The following is a 19857-nucleotide window of genomic DNA, read 5'->3' as shown; positions in this document are numbered from 1 at the left end:
GATACTTGCGCATGCTATTTCGTATACTTAACAAGGTTAGTTCAGTAGATAAGCTACTATACTTAGATTGGACCTAGTAAGTCCATCATGAAATGATTGATTTCTTCAGAAACAATATATAAACTGAATCACTAATGCAACTGATGGATAAAAAAGAAAAAGAAAATAGAGGTCTAATAAGTTGATGTCCATGGCATTCAACATCTGCTCAACTACTTCACTGAAAGCAGGGGGGCAATATTTGATATGGAAAATCACATGAGCAGGCCCACATCAGTTGATCAAGGATCTTGCTGTTGTTTTATTATATCAAGTGTAGTTTGAATAAGGAGTCTACAAATTGACTCCTGGTCTTATACTATTGGCACAAAATTTATATTATGGAGTACACTTGTAACTCTAGGATAACACTTCAAAAGAAATAGTACCACAAACAAAGGGAAGTCCTCTAGACATTTATTTATGTGTTCACATTAATACCCACATGAACAGGCATCACTGGAAAAAAAAAAAAAGAAGCAAATTCAGAGCATACATTCTAGTGAAAGTTTCAAAGGATTTACACACATTTAAATGGCCATACAATGATACAATATATTCTGAAAAAAAAAAGCAAAAACAAATTGCAGCATTCTAGTTGAACAATCATGATAGTACATCACAATTATTCGCCTGTTATGCACCAGCTTTCCAAGAATTGAACATATCTGCATTCTAACAAGCATACCTAACCATAATATTATACATATTAACTATATAGAGGGCCCCCTTTTACTAAAGGAGACGTCGGAGATAGTATTAGTGTTCAGCAGCTCAACACTCTTAGCATAAAATGAACTAACACTAGCTTTTAGAAGAGAAGCTTAATGCAAGATTATTATAACTTCATCTCCCGTTACATAAAAGAAAACTCATGTCACATTCATCTAATAGTGGAGACACTACTGGTCCAGATTGAACTGCAACACAGGCCTAAATCTAGGCACTTCGGTATTATCTGCATCAGAGTTCATCTGACCAAAAGTGCTATAATACTTGGCCCTCATCTATAAAGACTTAAGGATGAAGCTTGCATTCTTACATGTGGTCCTCAGATTGGCTTGTTACTTCTCTCCAACGTCTTACTTCTCTGGTAAGCTGTAAACAAGCTTGTAGCATCCCAATTGATGAGACAGCCTCCGCAGGCAAATAACTTTCAATGCGTAAGAGGACATGATAATGATAAAATGTAGGGACTTCAGAACAAAGTGGACCACAAATTTACATCCATCCTGCAAAAGGACTGGGCTTTCATTCTCGCACCAAAAGATTTTAATCAGCAACAATTGATCGATGAAAAATAGGCTCCTTAATTGTCACCGCCTGTTTGAATTTAGATGGAAGCAGCAATCAAATCTTCAGAGTTTGATGCTCAAGAAATATGTATAAATTAAAACAATATGGTACCAGATTTATGAAGCCATATGTCTATGCCAGCTGAACCTGAGCTAAGAGGAAGTTGACTAAAAATGGCTGACACACTTAATATGCGTGAGAAAGCAGATAGCATAAAGCATGATGCAGCATGACGGCATGTTCCTGATGCACAATGGTTCAGCCTAGATGAACAAATTATCAGTAAAAACTACTGTGATATGTAAAACTTCTTCTGCTCAACAAATTAAATTAAAGTCCATATTACATAAATTTGCAAGGGACAATCATTCCTTTCCCATATGTAAGTTGTCTTCATACAAGATCTCCTTAAGCTTCCCTATAGAGATGCTGTAATTTCGGCCATAAGGCTAAAGCAAGACGAATTAGAACTAGCTTATCACTGTACTTAAAGTGGTAAACCAAATCTTCAAATTGGACTTTCAATACAGAAATTAACCCTACTTTATTGTTTATAGAAACTGACCTTATAACCATAAAACCAAACACAACCAAATTTCCAGTAAGATAGCTACAGTGAGTCTTCTCTTATATTAGTGGCACTAACTAGTATAAGCTGTGTCTGGAATCACCATGTTCTGTAAAAGCTCGAGCTTATCAAGAATAGTGAATTCAAATTTTCCTTTCTATATATTTGAGATTGAGACTTCAATAGGTTCAAGATATTGATTTAAATTAAATGGGCCGAGATCCTGTTCACAAATGACCTCGAAAGTATCAAATTCAGTATCTCCATCTTGGTTACCATAAAAATCATCTGATTTCTCTAAAATTTAAGCTAATAAAAAAGCTCCGACTTTAATCTTCCAACACTGTGATATTAGTATATTACAGTAGTCACACCCAAGAGAAATATTCGGCTCTTGAGATTACTATAGTAATAAGCAAGGATTATGGCTCACATTTGCCTAGAAATGTTTAAACATGAAAACTAGCATGGACAGTCTCATATTACACCCTAATGATTTCTTAGTTGGTAGATTTAGTCCCTTGCTTTTTGGGAGAAAATAATGTAATCACCCTACAGGGTGCAGAGAAGACACAAGGCAGAAGGGGAATCAAAATGTTGTAAGAAAAGATAGATGGTAAGTAGAACGAAAGGGAGAAAGGAAAAACCAACAAAATGCTCGATAAGCCATTGTCAACGAGCTAACTCAAGATTGTAAGGTGTTTATTTTATAAAGCGTCACCTCATGCACTCACTCCAGATTCCAGTTTTTACTGACTTTCTGTAGATATGTGATTTAGAAAATAACTATCTGCTAGGTAACTCTGAAAGATCACACTTCCTTACATTCATCATTAAGATCGATGGAGAAGCAGATCTTTTCTGCCTGGTTTTCCACTGAGCTGCACCTAGTGGGTGTGCCCGGTGGTCTCGGTGGTGCTAGTGAGCTGATATTTGTTCTGTTTAATTGCTCATTTGATGTCTGGCCCTGGATCTTCTGACTAAAGTACATCATTTCCGTTCTCGAAGAAGATGAACCTCCATGAACCCTTTTTCCCTTAAACCTTCAGGTGCAATATGTCATTGAAGCCTGTCACCGCAGAACTAATAATCCAAGTAGAGGTATCAGGTCAACTCTAATGTAAGAAACTCGTACCTGTCTTTCCTTTTCTCTATGTACCTTTGCAGTGATGCTTTTCTACTTGTAGGACATTCTGTTGCACGTTGAGAACGACATTAAGTTATAATAACAGTGAAGGAAACAGATAACATACGTACTATGCCCCCCAGCAGTCAAGTAAAGAACCTATCTTTCGTGTCGTTGATAGGTAAAGAACCTTACCGAATATATAACTTCATGCCTCGTCAATAACCTTTTCGATGTTAATTGATAACATAGGACTCATTAATAATGATACTAGCGTTAGGAAAACAAGGAGCAAGGAAGAATTGGAGCTCTTGAGAAGAGAGAAAAATCAAACGGGCAACAATCGTTTGTCTTGTTTTATTTTTTTTTAATCCTTTTACACCGGAGAGCTGACTAGCGCTTAAAATCACAACGGGAAAGCAAAAGTGTGCAATCGTACATGTTGGAATGTCCTGGATTTTGTACTAGAGGAATTTACATAAAGAAATCGGCACCTCTTAGAAATTTGAAAATTTTGGTGTGTTGACTTGGGTTACTCCACCAATAACAAGGGTTGTCGGTTGAGGGTGGGACGCAAACTCCAGTGCCGACCCATTAATAATCCCATGGAGCTTAGGCTCATTCTTAATTTCGGACTGGGCAGAGACTACAAATTGTTGTAATTAAACACCACCCACCCGTAACTTGTAAAACAAAGGGAATTAAAATAAAAATTAATTCCGAGATGAGACATCCGTCCGTCCATCCATCCACCCATCCATGAGAAAGGAGTGATAGGGGCGTAGCTAGCGACAAGTGTTACGGAATGGGTAGGTGTGTAATATCGCAATTTGCAGGGGGAGGGGAACCATGGTCCATGGCCATGGGGTCAGCAAGGTGGTGACCAGATCCAAATCTTTAGGCAAATATAAACAGGGGGCTCGGTGGACCTGGCTGGCTAGCTTGGTTTCAGCGGGAAGATGGGTGTGGTGGACCATGCAAGAGGAATGGACGACGCAGTGGTGGGTGGGCCCCACCAATCTAAGACAAATCACGTCAATGTGTGGGACTCATCATCGCCTCACTGGGCCCCACAGCCCACTAAAGCCCAACCACACGCCCCGAAGGGTCGCCCTTTCGACCACGTCGGACGGGAAGGAGGGGTCACATTTTACTTGGTCGTGAGTCGTGAGTCGTGAGTCGTGAGTTGTGAGTGAAGGCAAAGGCGAATTAAGGATAATTAATAGCAGCAAATTTTACCCGGTAGCCTTGCTCCGCTCTCTTACCATGCTCGGTTTCCCGCAGGGATCTCCACTCCACGCTCTCCTGGACCTGGAGACTCCGAGGCGACTTGCCTAAACCTGAATCACAGCCGTCCCATCAAATCTCAAGCCGATAAAAACTGGTACGCTCTTTTCTGTATGTATAATATACATTTTTTTTTCCTTCCTAACGTTCGTACGAACGTACGTATCCATAGATCGTACGTGGCGGAATATAGTGTAATTACTAATTAGAGTTGTTTACCGGCCGGCGAGGTTGGAAAAATGCCGGCGACTGGGGAAGCGGGATGGACCGGACGCGGAGCAAGAAATGTCGGAGGGAAGCGAGGAGGAGGCTGCCGGCTCAGGGGAGGCGGAACGGGTCTACAATCGTAGCGAACCGGACTCGACGCGAGATGCATGATCGCCCGAGCCTGGAAATTTATTAAACCGGGTTCAAGTGGGGTTCGTTTAAGGTCACCGCCGCAGGAGACATACCAGGGTTTTGTTACCTTATCGGGCGTTACACCGTCGAAGACGTTGACCTTGCCGTCGTAGAAGATGGTCATTTGCCCAAACGGGAGTTCCGCCGCAGTCCTGAAAATATCACGTATCAGATGCAATCAAGGCCGTCCAATCCATCACACTCCTTTTAGCGGTCCCGATGAACGGGAGTCCATCCAATCGGGTTCTCCCAGCCGTAGGATCGGATAAAATACTTTACACAAAAAAGAATCTTACTCCACTCACTGAATGGCGCAAGTTAGCAACAGAGTGGTGGAAGCTTAGGCACAGAGGGAGAGGGAGAGAGAGAGGGGAGGGGGGGGGGGGACCTGGGAGAGACACAGCGAGTTTCCGGCGGGATCCGGCAGGAGGGGTCGACGGCGGAGAAGACCGGCGGTATCGGGTCTCTTCTCCTGTAGGGCGACGGATCATTCGCCGGAGCGGGTGAGTCGCCGGCGGCCTCCTTCCGCGGAGAGGAAGGAGCGATCTAAGGAAAGGGAGCTAGAGTTAGCCATATATAGATTATTTAATTCCCTAAAGATAGAAATATGAGAGGGAGGAAGGAAAAGGAGGTCAGCATTCGAACGGGGGCGTGCGGCTCACGTGCTGCGGAGCTGGAGACGGATGAACTTTCCTGCGGACGGCGGCTCCGGCAGCGGGCGGATCGCCTTCCTCTTGGCGACCTTCGAGGATGGCCTTGAGGGAGATGACCTGCTGGATCGCCTGCGACTTGTTCCATGAGGGCCGTCGCATCCCTGCGCCAACCGGTACGTGGGGGTCACCTAGGGGTTAGGAAAGAGAGCCCAGAGAAGCGATCGGAAGAAGAGGAAGAGGTGCTGCACCTTTGTCCTTGAGGAAACGGCGGCAGTCCTCTCGGGTGAGCTGGGCGATGTCCTCTTCGGTGAGCTCGGCGAGAGGCTTCTCTAGCGGTGACTTCATACCCGCCGCGTCACCGGTGTTCATGGCGACCAATCCCGGCGATCGATTAGGTTTCCGGTAAGATCCCTCTCCTCTCTCCTCTCTCCTCTCTCCTCTCTCCCGGATCTTTGTTCGAGCTTACCTTTTATTTTTTTTAAGTAGGAAAAAGTTCTGAGTGGGGTTATTTTTGGAAAGTGACAGAATAATATAATAATCTATAGGAAAAATTATATATAAAAAAAATTTAATAAAGTGAGGGCGGGTGGGGGGAAGAAGAATCATGAGGAGAGAGAGGTGAGGGTTTTTGGGCGCGGCGTCTGCGCTTCGTCGGGTGTAATGTAAGTGTAACGCTGGCTTGGGGAGTTTCCCCATCAATTTGGGGGCACTGCTGCAACCCCGTCGTGCCACGTCACCCCCCTCTTACCCATTGTTTTCTATGGACCGACAATAATATCCTTTTATCCTTTCTTCATTTTACTCATCTATATTAATCCATGGAATGGATGGGAATATTAAGGGAATGCCATGTCTTCCCCACCCCCCCAAGTCCCCCAGTCCAGTGACCCTCTTTTCTCCCCATTCCCCACCATATCATTGATGCAAACAAGTGAATTCACTACTATTTTAATCCCAGTTATATTTATATAAATAATAATAATAATAATAAATTAGAGAATCTTTCTTCTTCTTTGTTTTCGTCGTCTCACTATTAATCCCCCAACTCTACTTGCTCTTTTCTGATACAACACTATCGAACCTTAATTTGGTGGGCCTGTCCCTCCGGATAGGATAACTAAAGTTATCCGAGGGGATGAACAGCTCCTCCTCCTCCTCCTCGAATAATTCCCTCTCAATCAAAACTCCCTCTTGCCGTGGCCTGGATAGGTAAGGCCCCACCTTGTTGGGCTTTTAGGTGACAGGGCCGTACAGCGGGAGGCCCAATAAAAATAAAAATACTACGGGCCGACGTGGGGCTTCATCTTCCTCACCTTTGCCTCCGCAACTTGGGTCGATCGATGGTGACGTGAAGCATGCAGAGGGTTATCATGCACATCAACACGAGTGGCCCCGACCTTACACTTGGATCTTTACAAACCATCGCCGTTTCGTTTTTATCAGCCAAGTTGAGGGCGGAATTAGAGGATTTATTAGGGTCCAATTCAATCTGCCCCAATTATATATGCCTATGCTCACCTATCCGACCTAACCGCTTAAATTGCCAAACGGCCTATCTTAAAATTATTATCCAAATTCATGACAACTACTTGGACATGTGTGTTTTTTTCTTTTTTTTCTTCGTTACAACTTAATATACGAGGATATAAATAAAAAAATAAAGAGAGATTTTAGAAATCATCTTCACACGTTTAGACCAATTAAACTATAATAATAAGTATCAAGTGAATAATAATAATAATAAATCACTCTTGCAATTAAAGAAACAAGCAAACTGGGGGAGGGTAGTGGCCCTGTAATCAAGTCTAAAACAACACTAACACTTCTTTTTTTTTTCTACATTAACGAAAGAAAAAATAAAATAAAATAATCCCAAAAAAATTTGACATAGTATATATGCAGTGATAGATACCTCCACGTGCTTCTTCTGGTGGCTTCTGTGAAACTATAAAGGCGGTTGCAGTGATATCGTCCTTTGTTTTCCTGTCACTTCTCATTTCACCATTATTGTGGTATTCCGTGCTTGCATGCTTCAAAGTCTACCTACCTTCATCAAACTCACAATAATAGACCACTACAGCCTATTCTTCTCTACACACACGTTGGGAGTTGGGAAACCAGTTTTAGTGTTATCGAACACCTCACGTGCCTTCGTATACTCTTATTATTATTATTTATTTTCATTTTTTTCCTCCATGTCATCTTTGCGTGGTTTAAACTATTGATTGCTCTGTCCGCTTTAAGATGAAAGAAGACAAAATATCCTAAGATTGTTCAAAAGTTGAAACTAAGTTGTGATCAATGGCAACTCTGATCTGTGCGTAGTGCATGCATTACGCACAGCATGACAACAACCCAATGGACTCGGCCCACATTTAAGCCCAACTTAATAAGCCCCAGTTACGCCTTTGGAGGGAACGCAATGGTAGGCCCGTACTGGAGTATGACATCATCGTCGCAGAGCTCAGCGGTCAACTCCGTCGGCAGCGTCAACACCACCATCCGAGCCAACGACGCGTCCCCCTCTCCCTCCCCCTTCTCCGCAGACGCCGGCGCCGCCATCACCACGATGAGTCCTTCCCCCTCCACATCGCCGACCCGGCAGGCCACGTGTTCGGGCCCCACACCGGGCTCGAACTCGACGCTTTTCACCGGCACGTGGTCCAGCTTCAGGCAGGTGAGCTCTGGCCCGTACATCCGGAAAGGCTCCCCGCCGCCGCTGCTGGAGTGCGCGTGCAGCCACTCCACCGCCGACCACAAGTCCTCCTCCTGCATCCCCTCCACGTGCCGCGCGACCTCGTCGGCGACGCTGCCCCACCCAGCCTCGAGATTCGCTCTCGCGCGGGAGAGGAGCAGGGTGTTGCCGAAGAAGCCGAAGGGAAGCGGCGCCTGCAATCGCTTCCGGAAGTCGACGGCGAGGGTCAGGTACTGAGCAGTGGCGCCGCCCTTCACGTATGAGGCGCGTGCTATGCGGAGCCAGAAGAGGGATGCGAGGGCGTCGAACGGGGAGGCGGAGGAGGCGGAGCAGTCGGCGATGAGACGGCGGACAGCGGCGGACGAGAAGAGGAAGGTAGCCGAGGAGACGGCGGCAGCGGTGGTGACGGAGGAGGTGGTGATGGATTTGAGGGAGAGGAGCGGGGAGACGGGGTTGGGGGAGGGGCGGGGGAGGAAAGCAGGGGGGTGGAAGAAGGGCGGGAAGACGATGGCGAGGCGGCGGTGGATGTCGGCCCAGGCGTGGAGGAAGAGGATGGCGCACGTGGGATCCGCATGCATGTGGGTGCAGCTGAGTCCTATGGCGTATGATTTGTCTTTGAATTCTGTCAACTACGATGACCCAAAATTTAAGAAAGGTGAGCCCGTTTAATTACTCTCATTAGAAAATAAAAGGGCGTATCTGCAAAATTACCTGGACGTAGAAGGGAGACCAAAGAAACGGATCCTGGCCCATGGGCTCCCAATACGCTAACTCCAGTTCCTCCTCATCGCTCGCCGACCGCAGCCACTCATCCAACGTGGCATCAGCACGCGCTTCAAGCATACGGACGCCCGCATCATTGCACTTGACAAGCCACCCGCCACCCTCCTCCTCCCCCTGCCTCGTCATCCGCCCCGTCATCGCCGGGTAGTACGATAACACCTCGGAGAACGACTCCTTGAGCTTGACCGGGTCCAGCCAGGTCCCGGACCGGTAGTAGAAAACCAACCGAACCGTGTGCCGGCCCATGGACCGGTCTAAGATTGATAGAGGGTACGTCTTACCGGGTCGGACCGGCGTCACCGAAACCGCCGTGGATTTGGCCAATATAGTAACTCGACTCCTTGCACCGGCCGTCATGTTGACTCCTAGAGAGAGAGAGAGAGAGAGAGAGAGAGAGAAGAGAGGAGAAGGTATAAAGTATAAACCATTACTATATGGTTATTATATATGGATAGATTATAGTAATTAATTCACGGGAGGGGGAGAATTTAAGGTGGGACGGTGGGCGTTAGGTCGGGGTCGTTGGACGCATTTACTCGCACTGCATGGGGACTGGGTACGTGGCGCGAGGTTATTGGACAGATATTCATGACGGGCAAATCCGATGCTGCTGCATTTACGTTCCCGTTCGGGCGGTTCCAAGATTCACTGCAGCTCCGGTTGCAGGAATTTTCTGCAGTAAGGTTTGTGTTTTGGGCCTTCACCTTGGTAACGCGGACATATGTACGCAAGTGGTATTGGAAGCCCACTAAGTTTGTTACATATATATATATATATATATATATATATATATATATATATATATATATATATATATATATTGAAAGTCCGTAGACTAAGTTCTGTTGTCTTTGGATCTCCAAGAATGGATTGTTCTCTTTGGCTCTGTAAGAATGGATGGTTTAAAGAGGTGGGCTCTTGCAATATTGTTCATTCACATGGAGCAATAAAAGGAGTACACTATGGAAACGACACATGCATACCCAATCTACGATATCTCTTCAGATTTGCTGAAATGAGAGTAAGCAAGGGGTTCAGGTGTGGCCAAACTTGATGGGAAAGGTTAGGGGAAAAGACCAACCCTGGCTACTTTGGCTGTTGTTGGCCCATACTTGTTTGAGCTAATACCAAGAAATTTCTTGTCAGAGATGCATGAATGAATGACATGGTTCAATAGCTACCTCTCCTAAGGTCGCATGGAGCAGTAGCTTGTTCTGCACTAAAAGCTGTGCGAGAAAAAGATCAAATGCATCTGATTTGATCGCTCATCGATAGATAGATATATATAGCTAGTAATTTAAGGCTTTCAACTTCTGAACTTGGTTGTTTTAGTTCGTTGGACAATTGTCATAATTAAGTATTAGTTTCATATAAATATACAGTATTTACATGGACACTCCTATCTTCTGACTTTTGTGGTAGGACCATTAGGGGGTGCTATAATACAACCTGAATAAGAAGTCATATCATCAATAGTATAAGGACTTGAAGACGCAGTGTCCAATCCACACATAAAAGACTAGCAGGTTCGAATAGGTTAAATATATACGAACCATATGCAGTATCTTATTATATTTTATCCATGTACATTAGCAGAATCCTTGTGCACTGAGGTGGTCTTTTTTAGTTGATAAAATACTCACTTGATCACTATATATATATATATATAGAGAGAGAGAGAGAGAGAGAGAGAGAGAGAGAGAGAGAGAGAGTTCTGTAGATATATGTTTGATTAAGTGGATCTCATTGTCGCATACTTGCATACATATATTCTTTAAGCTGTTGGTGTCAAAGACCCAAAAGAAAGGAGAGGAGAGGTGGTGGTTGGAGAGTTGGTAGCACGTATTGATTAAGGACGAGACAAGAGGTAGAAGCCACACAAGCTGGGAAGTGCATCGAACCAAACAGTACGTAGCACAACGCTGTTGGCCTAAGAGAGATCGATCACACGGCCATGACAATGTGACAGAACCCCGTCAACCGGATACTTCACATCACCATCGATCGATCAAAACACTTGTCTATATATATATATTCGTAATCTATTAATTTCACGTAGGTAGAAAATATACACGGTAAGTAACAATGCATGGCATCCACCACCTTTTTTTTTTATTTTAAATTTTCGATCGGATATAGAGGACTTTGCGATCGACCACACGATTGGGTTTTAGTATGGTCGGTCAACAAAGGGAGTGGACCAGGAGAGCGAAAGGGGTTGGAGGCCCACGTGGCAAATCCGAACCTGCTACTATTGGCAGTCAACAGAGGCGGGTGAGTGATCGAGAGGTTGGCCGAGAAGTCCCCATCCCACACCCACTATTTGGCCACATATGGAACAACACCGGCGGGGCCCACGAAAAGGAAGCAGGTGGTGAGGCGTGGGTCCCCCACCCGCATTTAATAAGCCGTCGCAGTCACCGGGGATTCGTTTCCTCTGCTCCTCTCTCTCTCTCTCGCCCTCTCCCCATCTCCACCTCTGCCCCCTTCCCTTAGTCGCAGGAGGAGAGAGAGAGAGAGAGAGAGAGAGAGAGAGAGAGAGAGAGAGAGAGAGAGAGAGAGAGAGAGAGAGAGAGAGAGAGGAGTGTGAGTGTGCCTTAAAAAAAGGGGTCAATAATTCCATTGCCTCTTTTTTACTTTCTCTCTATGCACACATACATATGGATGTTGAAGTCGTACGTGACAGAGAACGCACATGCACAAGGTCACACGAGTGACAGCTACATCTCATTCAAGTTTCCCTTTCCCCCATTTGGGACCCTCCATTCCTCTCAAATGGTTTACCTTGTTGCTCCTAGATCTCCCCCTAAACCCCTCTCCTTTTGATCTTAGAGATCTAGTGAACTCTCAATCTCTCATGCATGCATTCACTACTACAATTATTGTGGTTCTCATTAACATGCTGATTAGCGTACCCTTTTATAGGAAGACGGGTTCTGGATTTGGATGCTTTCCAAATTCCATATATCCATGAGATGTGGTAATTTTATAAAATAGTAAATTACTCTTGGGTGGGTGGGTGTTTATAATATATATCTATAGCAAGCAATTAGTAAAAGAGAGTAGGGTCAGCCTAAAGAGTCATGTGGTAGGGTATTTAGTCATCTCCTCTCCCCCAAATCCCCATGTTTGGTGTTCCCCCCACACCTCTCTGCCGGTCTCCTCCACAATTTGGAAAACAACCCTACCTCTAAGCCTCTAACCCTTCTCTCTCTCTCTCTCTCTCTCTCTCTCTCTCTCTCTCTCTCTCTCTCTCTCTCTCTCTGTGACTTGACACGCACGCCATTGCAATAACATCACTAGCTTGTTATTTGCACCATCCCTGCTCTCTCTCTCTCCCCTATCTCTGTCTCTCTGAGATCACGACTCTGAGCTCGGCTATGGGCGTTTTGCGCCATTGGAAGCATCGCCTCTCAGCCATCTTGGCCATTCTCTTCTTTGGTGCCGCTCTAGGTAAGGCTACTACTAACATTATCGAACTCTCTACCCTTCTTCCCCTGCTCACTGCAAAAGTTCCATCTTTATTTTTTCTATCAAAGATGCGTTTTAGATAGAAAATCTCAAGACCCATCGGCGCATTGTCATAAAGAACTCAACACTCATTTTCTCTTCTCGATGACATTAGATTGCATTTGTATAATTTCTCAAACTCTACCCACTAAACTCTTTCAGTTGATCAGCTCCAATATCACTCCTTTCTTCCCCTGGCCACCGAAAAAGATAAACTTTTCCCGATTTCTTCTCAGAGATGCCTTTTTTATGTAAAATTTTAAGAATCCGTCTGCACATTCTCATAAAAAGCCAAACTTTTTCCTCAATCTATAACATTAGGCATGGTTTCTTAATGTAGGAGGTGCATTGGAAGGACTCGTTCAAGAGGGCGATCAGGACAACTGGGAGCCAACCGTGTGGGCCCGACGACGCCTGGCGGGCCCAGGCTCGTCTCCTCCGACGTGTCGTGCCCGGTGCGGCAAGTGCTTCCCTTGCCGGCCAGTACACGTGGCGATCCAACCAGGCCGTAGCATCCTATTGGAGTACTACCCTGAGGCTTGGAGATGCAAGTGTGGCAACAAGCTCTTCATGCCCTGAGAAGAAGAAGAAGAAGAAGAAGAAGAAGAAGAAGAAGAAGAAATCCCACCTTTGATGTCTAATACTATTCTTATGCAACCAGAGCTAAGAATCCCCTGACTTCCATTGACAAGTTCTTTGTAATCTATGTATGTATGTAAGAGCGTATGATGCTTTCTTCCTATATAGTGGCATTAATGCAGATAATATTATTGTTGTCTGATATCCATACTGATTTTTTGACATCCAACATTGGAGCTTATTCTATGATCATGGTGAGTGAGTAGTCTATTTACTTCTTCATATAGGACTTGCTAATGATAGTAGTGGTGATTGATATGTGATATATGTGTTATGGCCTTGGGTTTCAACTTTTTGCTTGTTAAAGTTAGACACCACTTGTCCTTCTCCAAGAAATTTAATTTTGACTGCCACTTGCCTTAATCACTTATTTCCTTTCTTTATCTTTTAGCTTTGGCTTTGTCAAATGTTAAATATTTATCAACAAAGTTAGTAGACTGTAGACCCACCCCACCCCACCCCACCCCACCTGGGTAAATTCAACCACTCTTTAGATTTGACATTGTTGTGAGAAGAGACGGACATAAAGTGGCCTTTCCCTTTTTTGAAATCCCTCTTACTTTAGATTCCACGTGTTGGACTTTTGTATCTACTGAGTAGCTAGCGTCATCAATTGATCTATAGATAAGATTATATATAATCCAGTAGCCTGATCCAAATCTAATCGAACCATCTCTGGATTAATTGTAGGCTAGTGGATTGCTTAAAGGTTATCCTTGTGATCTGGCGATATACATTATCTATATATATGTCTGTTTAAAATAAACGGAGCTGTGAAAAAGAACAGCTAGCCAGTGACATGGGAGACAACTGTCAGCCTTATCAGGTGATGCCAAAACACTTGCTTCTAGTAAACTATTTATTACTAATGCTGCATCGATTGTCTAAAAAACAACAAGTGTCAACTTGTTGACATAATCATGCAGTCTATTTCCGAAAAGAGAAAGATTTACTTTTTTTTTTTAACTCCCCACGTCCCAAAGTCCTTGAAAGCTTTTCACCACTTGCCAATTGTTTAATTCTTTCTTAGTGGGCTGGGCTTCTATCCTTTAAGCCCAACAACATAAGAAGAGTATAGTATAGTGGGCCTGCAATCCATACTAGATGCTAACCCCTTGGATTCTATAAAGAATCTAATACCTTCGAGGCAAAGTATAGTATGCGCTCAACTGGTGGTGCTGGTGGACACCTGTCACGTTTCCATTCGCCATGGGAGGCAGTTTTTAGTACCAGACCAGTCTCGAACCTTCGTCGCGTCTCTCGCGTTCTCTCCCTTCCTCTCTTTGTTCGTGTATTCTCTTCAATAAATCCCCTATCCGGAAGCCAAAGATTTCCATCGACATCGCAAAATTAGAAGGTCTCTGTCTCCATCGTTGATTCGTTAATTTCTTCGCTGTTTACGAGGAGGTCGCCGGCGAGGATGTTCCGACCGCCGTACGGGAAGGGAGGTGACCTGGAGTCAGGGGCGAGGCCCCTGTACCCGATGATGCTGGAAAGCCCGGAATTGCGATGGGCGTTCATCAGGAAGATCTACTCGATCCTGACCATCCAGATGCTGATCACCGTCGCCGTGGCTTCCGTCGTCGTGTTCGTGCGCCCCGTCGCCCTCTTCTTTGTCTCGTCCCCTGGCGGATTTGCGCTCTATATCTTCCTTATAATCCTTCCTTTCATCGGTACGCTTCTTCCTCGGTGGAAATTGCCTTTCCCTGTGATTCCTTTTGTCGTTTATTTTTGACTCAATAATGTTCTTCTTCTTCTTCTTTCTTTTCGTTTTTTTTTTTAAAATTTTAAAACAAAATTTTATTTTTAATCGTTGCAGTGTTATGTCCTCTGTATTATTACTACCAGCGTCATCCGGTGAATCTGCTGCTCCTCGGTGTCTTTACGGTGTCCATCAGCTTCGCAGTTGGATTGACATGTGCCTTCACCAAAGGTATACGAGAAATCATTAAAAGTTTAGTTACTCAACGTATCCTATAGATGCGACGGGGTAAAATCATTGTTTGGATATTTGAAATCTGGAGTGAAACTGTGTGCATTTTCTCTGGTTGCAGGGAAAATTATCCTTGAATCTGTCATCCTCACGGCTGTAGTTGTCATCAGTCTCACTCTTTACACTTTCTGGGCGGCGAGAAGAGGCCATGACTTCAACTTCCTCGGTCCCTTCCTGTTCGCGGCAATCATGATACTAATGGTTTTTGCACTCATCCAGGTAATGCTTAGCTTATCTTTGGCTTATACTTTTTTTGTCCAATCGTGTGAATTATATTGAAGCTGATCACTTTGTTTTCCTTCTGTGAACTCCAGCTCTTCTTTCCACTTGGGAGGATTTCTCTCATGATCTATGGCGGACTTGCTGCGATCATCTTCTGTGGCTATATCATCTATGACACCGACAACTTGATAAAGCGCTATTCGTACGATGAATACGTCTGGGCTTCGGTGTCTCTATACCTGGATATCATCAACCTCTTCTTATCTCTCCTTACCTTGTTCCGAGCTGCCGATTCATGAGAGCTGTTTCTCGTACTTGATCAACTTGATGAGATAATTGATTTCAAGTTGTTAACCCTTTGCAGCAACATATCCAATAGCAATTGTTGTACTAGATAAATAGATGTAACTTTCATGTACTTTCTCTCTTCTTTGTGTTTTCCTTTTTCCTCTCTGTATAGATGTGATGCTTTGTGGAAGAAGTGCTAGCTTGGTTGAGATGAAATTCTAAATGAATCGCGTAGTCTCTGAATCAGTCTCTTCTACAATTCGAAAACATTTGATGTAGATCCTTATTGTCTCTAACTACAACCGTCCAATAACAAAAGTACCAAACAGCATTCAGGCTAATGACGGCACTTCCAACAAAAGAGCAATAAAAAGAGCACTCATAGAAGACTATAATTCTTTCTGGCAATCAGGCGAATTAATTCTTTAAAATTGTATCTACGAAGTAAAGCTCAATCCTATTGCCATGTGAACACCAGTTATGGACTTCTCCTCGTACAAATGCAAGTAAAAAAAGAAAACTCTATCAACGCCTGAAACAAACAGGAGGATCAGAGACTGGCCGGACACAGACAGTGTGCATTATTCTTGTTCTAATAGAGGTGAAGAAGACAAAAGCTCTTTATCCTTTCTGGGTTTGGTTCTTCCACTATCTAATCCTCAAAATTACATAGTTCTTGGGCTTCGATGGGATTTTATGCTCCTCTCTCCTCTAATGGGTAGCATACGATTTCTCATCTGGGTTTCTGAGATTTTGGGGTTTCTTGTGATGGATTTTGGTGACAGCTCTGTGGCCGATACTGTGATATCGACATCGACATCGACATCAGCCTCCTGCGATTTTGGTTTGCCTCGCAGCGTTTCACGTTCTTCGAGAGCTTACCCGTGGGGTTGGGTTGTTCCGTTGTACACTCACGTCTACGTTCAAGGAAGGTATGACCGACCATAACTTTCATATTTCTCTGTAGGTTTAAAGACACGAGTGCATGGGTCTTCATGATAATGGTAGTTAACTTAAGATTTTATGAATTGGAAAAGATGGAAATTTGACATTTGACTCCACCTGGTCATGGCAACGTTGAAGACGTACGATCAAATAAATACTTGCATACTGCTACTTTGACCACCCCCTTTTTTAACCCACTTTCCTGTTAAAGTTTTCACCGGAGGAAAATTATTACTTATATATGGTTACTTTCATAAGCCTTGTATGACGAACACTTCGGACTCCAACAATGCTCCTCCTGTCGTGGACTTCCATCTTAGCTAGATTTAGTCCTGAACACAAAGTTTACCTGAAAGGCTGAAAGTACCTCAATCACACTCCGCCACCAAGATCTGCCGAAGTATAATAATTTTTGCCCCTTATTTGTTGAACACTGAGGTTTTCTTCCTTAACCATGTATTAAATATTAGTCTGCCCTGAATAATTAGAATGGTCAATACTTATGGAATGGGGACTTGGCTCAGCTCGAGACTCACCAGAGTCAAACTGGATTTTGAGCTCAAAAGATTAATTGAGCTAAACCGAGCTCAACTTGAATAGACTCGATATAATATATATATATATATACATCAAAATAAAAGTATAAATAACATATAATATAATTGGTTAAAATAATTTTTATTAATTCAATCGTTAATACTCTTCGATGTTTAGTCTCATATCAAAATTTTGATAATATAGATATGACTTTATATGCATCATTCCTCCAAATAACCTAATATAACATTTAGATTTTGGATGTAGGTCCATTAAGCAACGAGATGAGCCGAGCCGAGCTGGGCCAGGCTAACTCAAGCTCGGCTCTTTTGTACCCCCTGCACCCCTATGACTCATAGATGTCGAGAGTTTTCTTTTCGAGACAGCATTATTCTCAAAGTGGGCCACTGCAGTAATCCCTCCGTGTGTCCCTCCATCCCTTGTACTAGTAGTTTCAGATTCTTATTTCCCCTATCTCTGTTACCATGAGACTAGGCTTTTCTACCCTCAACTTTTGCCGTGAATTGATTTTGTTATTCTTTCATCTCCATGTTACCAGCCTTCCTATAGACAATATTGTTTGATTACATGTGGGAAGGCTTGTATACTTTTATGTACAGTAGTAGTTATCTTCATACATATATATATATATATATATATATATATATATATATGCTTAAACGAAGAAAACGACCTTCTGACCGCATGAAGTTATGCTCATTTTCCTTCAACTAAAGTATTACAAGACTGATGGGCATTGTTTGTCCTGCAAGCTGTATTCTAAATTGCTACCGTAGTCGTCGTTCTCACCTTCTATACAGTTGCAGTCAGGCTGAAGAAGATTTTTATCACGCACACACTCGCAAAAAGAAGAAAGAAAAAGAAAAGAAAAGGAAGTCATCTGTTGTTTTTCTCAACAGCTTACTGCAGTTAACCATAAACAGCCTGGTTGAGCTTGTCAGACATGCCTTTAAGTCAGAATTGCTCTTCAATTCCTAACAAGCACGAATTCTTCTTGATGATTAGTTTGCTTGAATGGATTGCGAGAACCTCGACTCGAAAAACTTGCTAATTTCTGCACTGTGTGCCACTGCCACCATAGTACTGCTTTGTTGTTTCGCGAGAAAATTCTGCAAATGTCATTCCATCTTTCAGCCGAGATGTCAGAGGTGGGATCTTTTTAAGTATTTCTTGCATCGATTGATCAGCTGAGATGTCCGAACTCAAGAGCAGATCTCGTTTACAAGGCTCAGATGGCCCATCTCTTGATGCCAACTTCTCTTCACTGTTTGTTTCATCTTCAGCATCTAACGAGTACCCAGAATAAGAGAGAGTTTTGTCCCATGCTGGCTGCAAGAAAACAACAAAAGTCTCCCTGCTGATGTTTCCTAGTTCTAGAGGTCTGCCAACAGAATGAAGTGTAGATCGAAGTTCACCTCTCGACAAGATGTCAGCTGCTTCCCCTACCTGAATGATGAAGTTCTCAGGTGAGGATTTGACTACAAAGACCTTGTTCTTCTTAGTGTCAAATAACTGCAAATATGTATGCCTATCTGGAGAAGGACATTCTTGACTTATTGATGTATAAGAACAATCTTCTGCAGGGTAAGATGAAAAAAACATAGGCGCCGTTAAAACAGTGAAGATTCCATAGTCATAGTGCCATTGTTGCCACAGATTGGAGAAAGAAGTTGTGCTGAATTTATCTCGAATCAACATGTTCTCCTGCTTCAATGGTGTCTGCTCATCCAGAATCATATCTTCCAATCTGGTGGGAGAGTTACAAAATGGTCTAGACTTGTATGCAAGTGAGTGGCAGAGTTTATTTGGTCCAACTTTTTTCATGGATGCTTTTGTTCTTCTGCAGGTCTCTTTTAGAGTAATGTTATCCAGTGCCGAATGATAATGAATAAGCCGTCCCTTTGCACTGCCCGATTCCACAATGCTTCTCTCTAGCTCTTTGCTGCCAATGGCCATATCGCAAACTCGTGCAAGATGGATCCCAAGTTCCATCATGCAAAGACCAAGTTCCTTGAAATAATCCCCAAGCTGCTCGAAGTCATCATCATTGAAATCCTGGAACATATGGATAATTGGATTTCGTTCTACATTATCCTTGTCTTTCTCCATGTCGTCAGGAGTACTTGATGATGACACCGATCTAGATTCTCCAGCATATCTTAGTAGCAAGGCAAAGGAGGAGACACTCCTTCCAAGGTTCTTTAAGGAGACATCACTGCCCAATCCATGCTTCTGTAAATTTCCTAGAACACTAATTAAACGATCCATCGAGTAGTTCAAAAGCGAAATGTAAGCCCGCTTTTTTAATGATGGCATAATATAGCAGTCCAAGGAGGCGAAAATTCGCTAAAAGTCAATTTTTTTCCTCACAAATCAAATGTAAAACCCTAGAACGGCGACAGAATCCAAAGAGATAAAAAAAAATTGTTACCTTGAGGACTCGAACGCGGTCCTTGTGGCCGAGGAGGGCTAGCTTTCGAGCAAGAGGTAGAAGAGATCGCCGGAGAGCGGCGGCTTTCGGGATCCCCGAGATCGACAGGAGACCGGGTCCCGAGGGCCCCAGTGTTCGCATTACGGCGGCGGAGATGGATTGCAGGCGGATAAGATCCCGTGTAGAAGGAGAGATTTCATTAGAGGCGAGGGAGGAGAGGAGGAGGAGATCGGAGAAAGAGAGCTCGAAGAGCTCGAGCGTCCCGGCCTCCGGTTCCATTGTCTCTCTTCCTCTGAGCTAGACGAGGTCGGACTACTCGCTATTGGTTTTGGTTTATAATTATCCCAGTTGTATGATATGAATACAGCAACTTATTCCTGTCAAATTGCAACAATTACAACTAAGCCTAGCATATACCATTCGAT

At 43.7% G+C, this 19857-nt stretch overlaps 5 protein-coding genes across 9 annotated transcripts; 2 read left to right on the top strand and 3 right to left on the bottom strand.

Moving 5' to 3' along the window:
- Positions 1 to 562: 562 nt before the first annotated feature.
- LOC140774060 (protein TIFY 4B) lies at positions 563 to 6004 on the bottom strand. Of its 5 annotated transcripts, XR_012106552.1 has the most exons (10): positions 5617 to 5996; positions 5378 to 5529; positions 5104 to 5261; positions 4783 to 4867; positions 4536 to 4704; positions 4295 to 4369; positions 3039 to 3096; positions 2729 to 2946; positions 1447 to 1598; positions 564 to 1362 (listed from the first exon to the last, which is right to left on the bottom strand). XR_012106552.1 is itself a non-coding variant. In XM_073116899.1 (9 exons), coding segments are annotated over exons 1-9 (1038 nt in total). In that variant the 5' UTR covers positions 5738 to 5997; the 3' UTR covers positions 563 to 1576. The 5 variants fall into 5 exon arrangements, 4 of the variants coding, with proteins under 4 accessions (XP_072973000.1, XP_072973001.1, XP_072972998.1 ...); XM_073116899.1 differs by having other exon boundaries at positions 563 to 1578; positions 5617 to 5997; XM_073116900.1 differs by lacking the exon at positions 1447 to 1598 and having other exon boundaries at positions 5361 to 5529; positions 5617 to 6004.
- A 1634-nt stretch (positions 6005 to 7638) lies between these two features.
- On the bottom strand, positions 7639 to 9270 carry LOC140773719 (hydroxycinnamoyltransferase). The gene is made up of 2 exons (XM_073116424.1): positions 8775 to 9270; positions 7639 to 8692 (listed from the first exon to the last, which is right to left on the bottom strand). The coding sequence occupies exons 1-2, from the start codon at positions 9201 to 9203 to the stop codon at positions 7769 to 7771; spliced, it is 1353 nt and encodes a 450-aa protein (XP_072972525.1). The 5' UTR covers positions 9204 to 9270; the 3' UTR covers positions 7639 to 7768.
- A 2701-nt stretch (positions 9271 to 11971) lies between these two features.
- On the top strand, positions 11972 to 13184 carry LOC140774494 (EPIDERMAL PATTERNING FACTOR-like protein 4). Its single transcript, XM_073117509.1, has 2 exons — positions 11972 to 12299; positions 12697 to 13184. The coding sequence occupies exons 1-2, from the start codon at positions 12227 to 12229 to the stop codon at positions 12933 to 12935; spliced, it is 312 nt and encodes a 103-aa protein (XP_072973610.1). The 5' UTR covers positions 11972 to 12226; the 3' UTR covers positions 12936 to 13184.
- Positions 13185 to 14205: 1021 nt separating this feature from the next.
- LOC140773992 (protein LIFEGUARD 2-like) lies at positions 14206 to 15741 on the top strand. The gene is made up of 4 exons (XM_073116799.1): positions 14206 to 14668; positions 14815 to 14928; positions 15050 to 15207; positions 15303 to 15741. Exons 1-4 carry the CDS (start codon positions 14416 to 14418, stop codon positions 15507 to 15509), a joined length of 732 nt encoding a protein of 243 aa, XP_072972900.1. The 5' UTR covers positions 14206 to 14415; the 3' UTR covers positions 15510 to 15741.
- Positions 15742 to 17684: 1943 nt separating this feature from the next.
- Positions 17685 to 19746, bottom strand: LOC140773967 (uncharacterized). The gene is made up of 2 exons (XM_073116768.1): positions 19433 to 19746; positions 17685 to 19233 (listed from the first exon to the last, which is right to left on the bottom strand). Exons 1-2 carry the CDS (start codon positions 19709 to 19711, stop codon positions 18049 to 18051), a joined length of 1464 nt encoding a protein of 487 aa, XP_072972869.1. The 5' UTR covers positions 19712 to 19746; the 3' UTR covers positions 17685 to 18048.
- Positions 19747 to 19857: the final 111 nt, after the last annotated feature.

Source organism: Typha angustifolia, chromosome 13, assembly GCF_048772165.1.
Source record: "Typha angustifolia cultivar Huaian chromosome 13, ASM4877216v1, whole genome shotgun sequence".
Taxonomy (NCBI): domain Eukaryota; kingdom Viridiplantae; phylum Streptophyta; class Magnoliopsida; order Poales; family Typhaceae; genus Typha; species Typha angustifolia.
Note: the sequence above shows the minus strand (reverse complement) of the source record. Positions and strands in the feature narration are given on the sequence as shown.

Coding starts and splice junctions, on each gene's coding strand:
- LOC140774060 (XM_073116896.1), bottom strand. CDS start 5,737: ATGAACACCGGTGACGCGGCGGGTATGAAGTCACCGCTAGAGAAGCCT. Junction 4,370..4,535: donor TTTTCCAACCTCGCCGGCCG/GTAAACAACTCT, acceptor GCTGTGATTCAG/GTTTAGGCAAGTCGCCTCGG. Junction 3,097..4,294: donor CCTGCGGGAAACCGAGCATG/GTAAGAGAGCGG, acceptor AACGTGCAACAG/AATGTCCTACAAGTAGAAAA.
- LOC140773992 (XM_073116799.1), top strand. CDS start 14,416: ATGTTCCGACCGCCGTACGGGAAGGGAGGTGACCTGGAGTCAGGGGCG. Junction 14,669..14,814: donor TATAATCCTTCCTTTCATCG/GTACGCTTCTTC, acceptor TAATCGTTGCAG/TGTTATGTCCTCTGTATTAT. Junction 15,208..15,302: donor TGGTTTTTGCACTCATCCAG/GTAATGCTTAGC, acceptor TGTGAACTCCAG/CTCTTCTTTCCACTTGGGAG.
- LOC140773719 (XM_073116424.1), bottom strand. CDS start 9,203: ATGACGGCCGGTGCAAGGAGTCGAGTTACTATATTGGCCAAATCCACG. Junction 8,693..8,774: donor GGTCTCCCTTCTACGTCCAG/GTAATTTTGCAG, acceptor GGGTCATCGTAG/TTGACAGAATTCAAAGACAA.
- LOC140774494 (XM_073117509.1), top strand. CDS start 12,227: ATGGGCGTTTTGCGCCATTGGAAGCATCGCCTCTCAGCCATCTTGGCC. Junction 12,300..12,696: donor CTTCTTTGGTGCCGCTCTAG/GTAAGGCTACTA, acceptor TTCTTAATGTAG/GAGGTGCATTGGAAGGACTC.
- LOC140773967 (XM_073116768.1), bottom strand. CDS start 19,711: ATGGAACCGGAGGCCGGGACGCTCGAGCTCTTCGAGCTCTCTTTCTCC. Junction 19,234..19,432: donor ACCGCGTTCGAGTCCTCAAG/GTAACAATTTTT, acceptor GGAAATTTACAG/AAGCATGGATTGGGCAGTGA.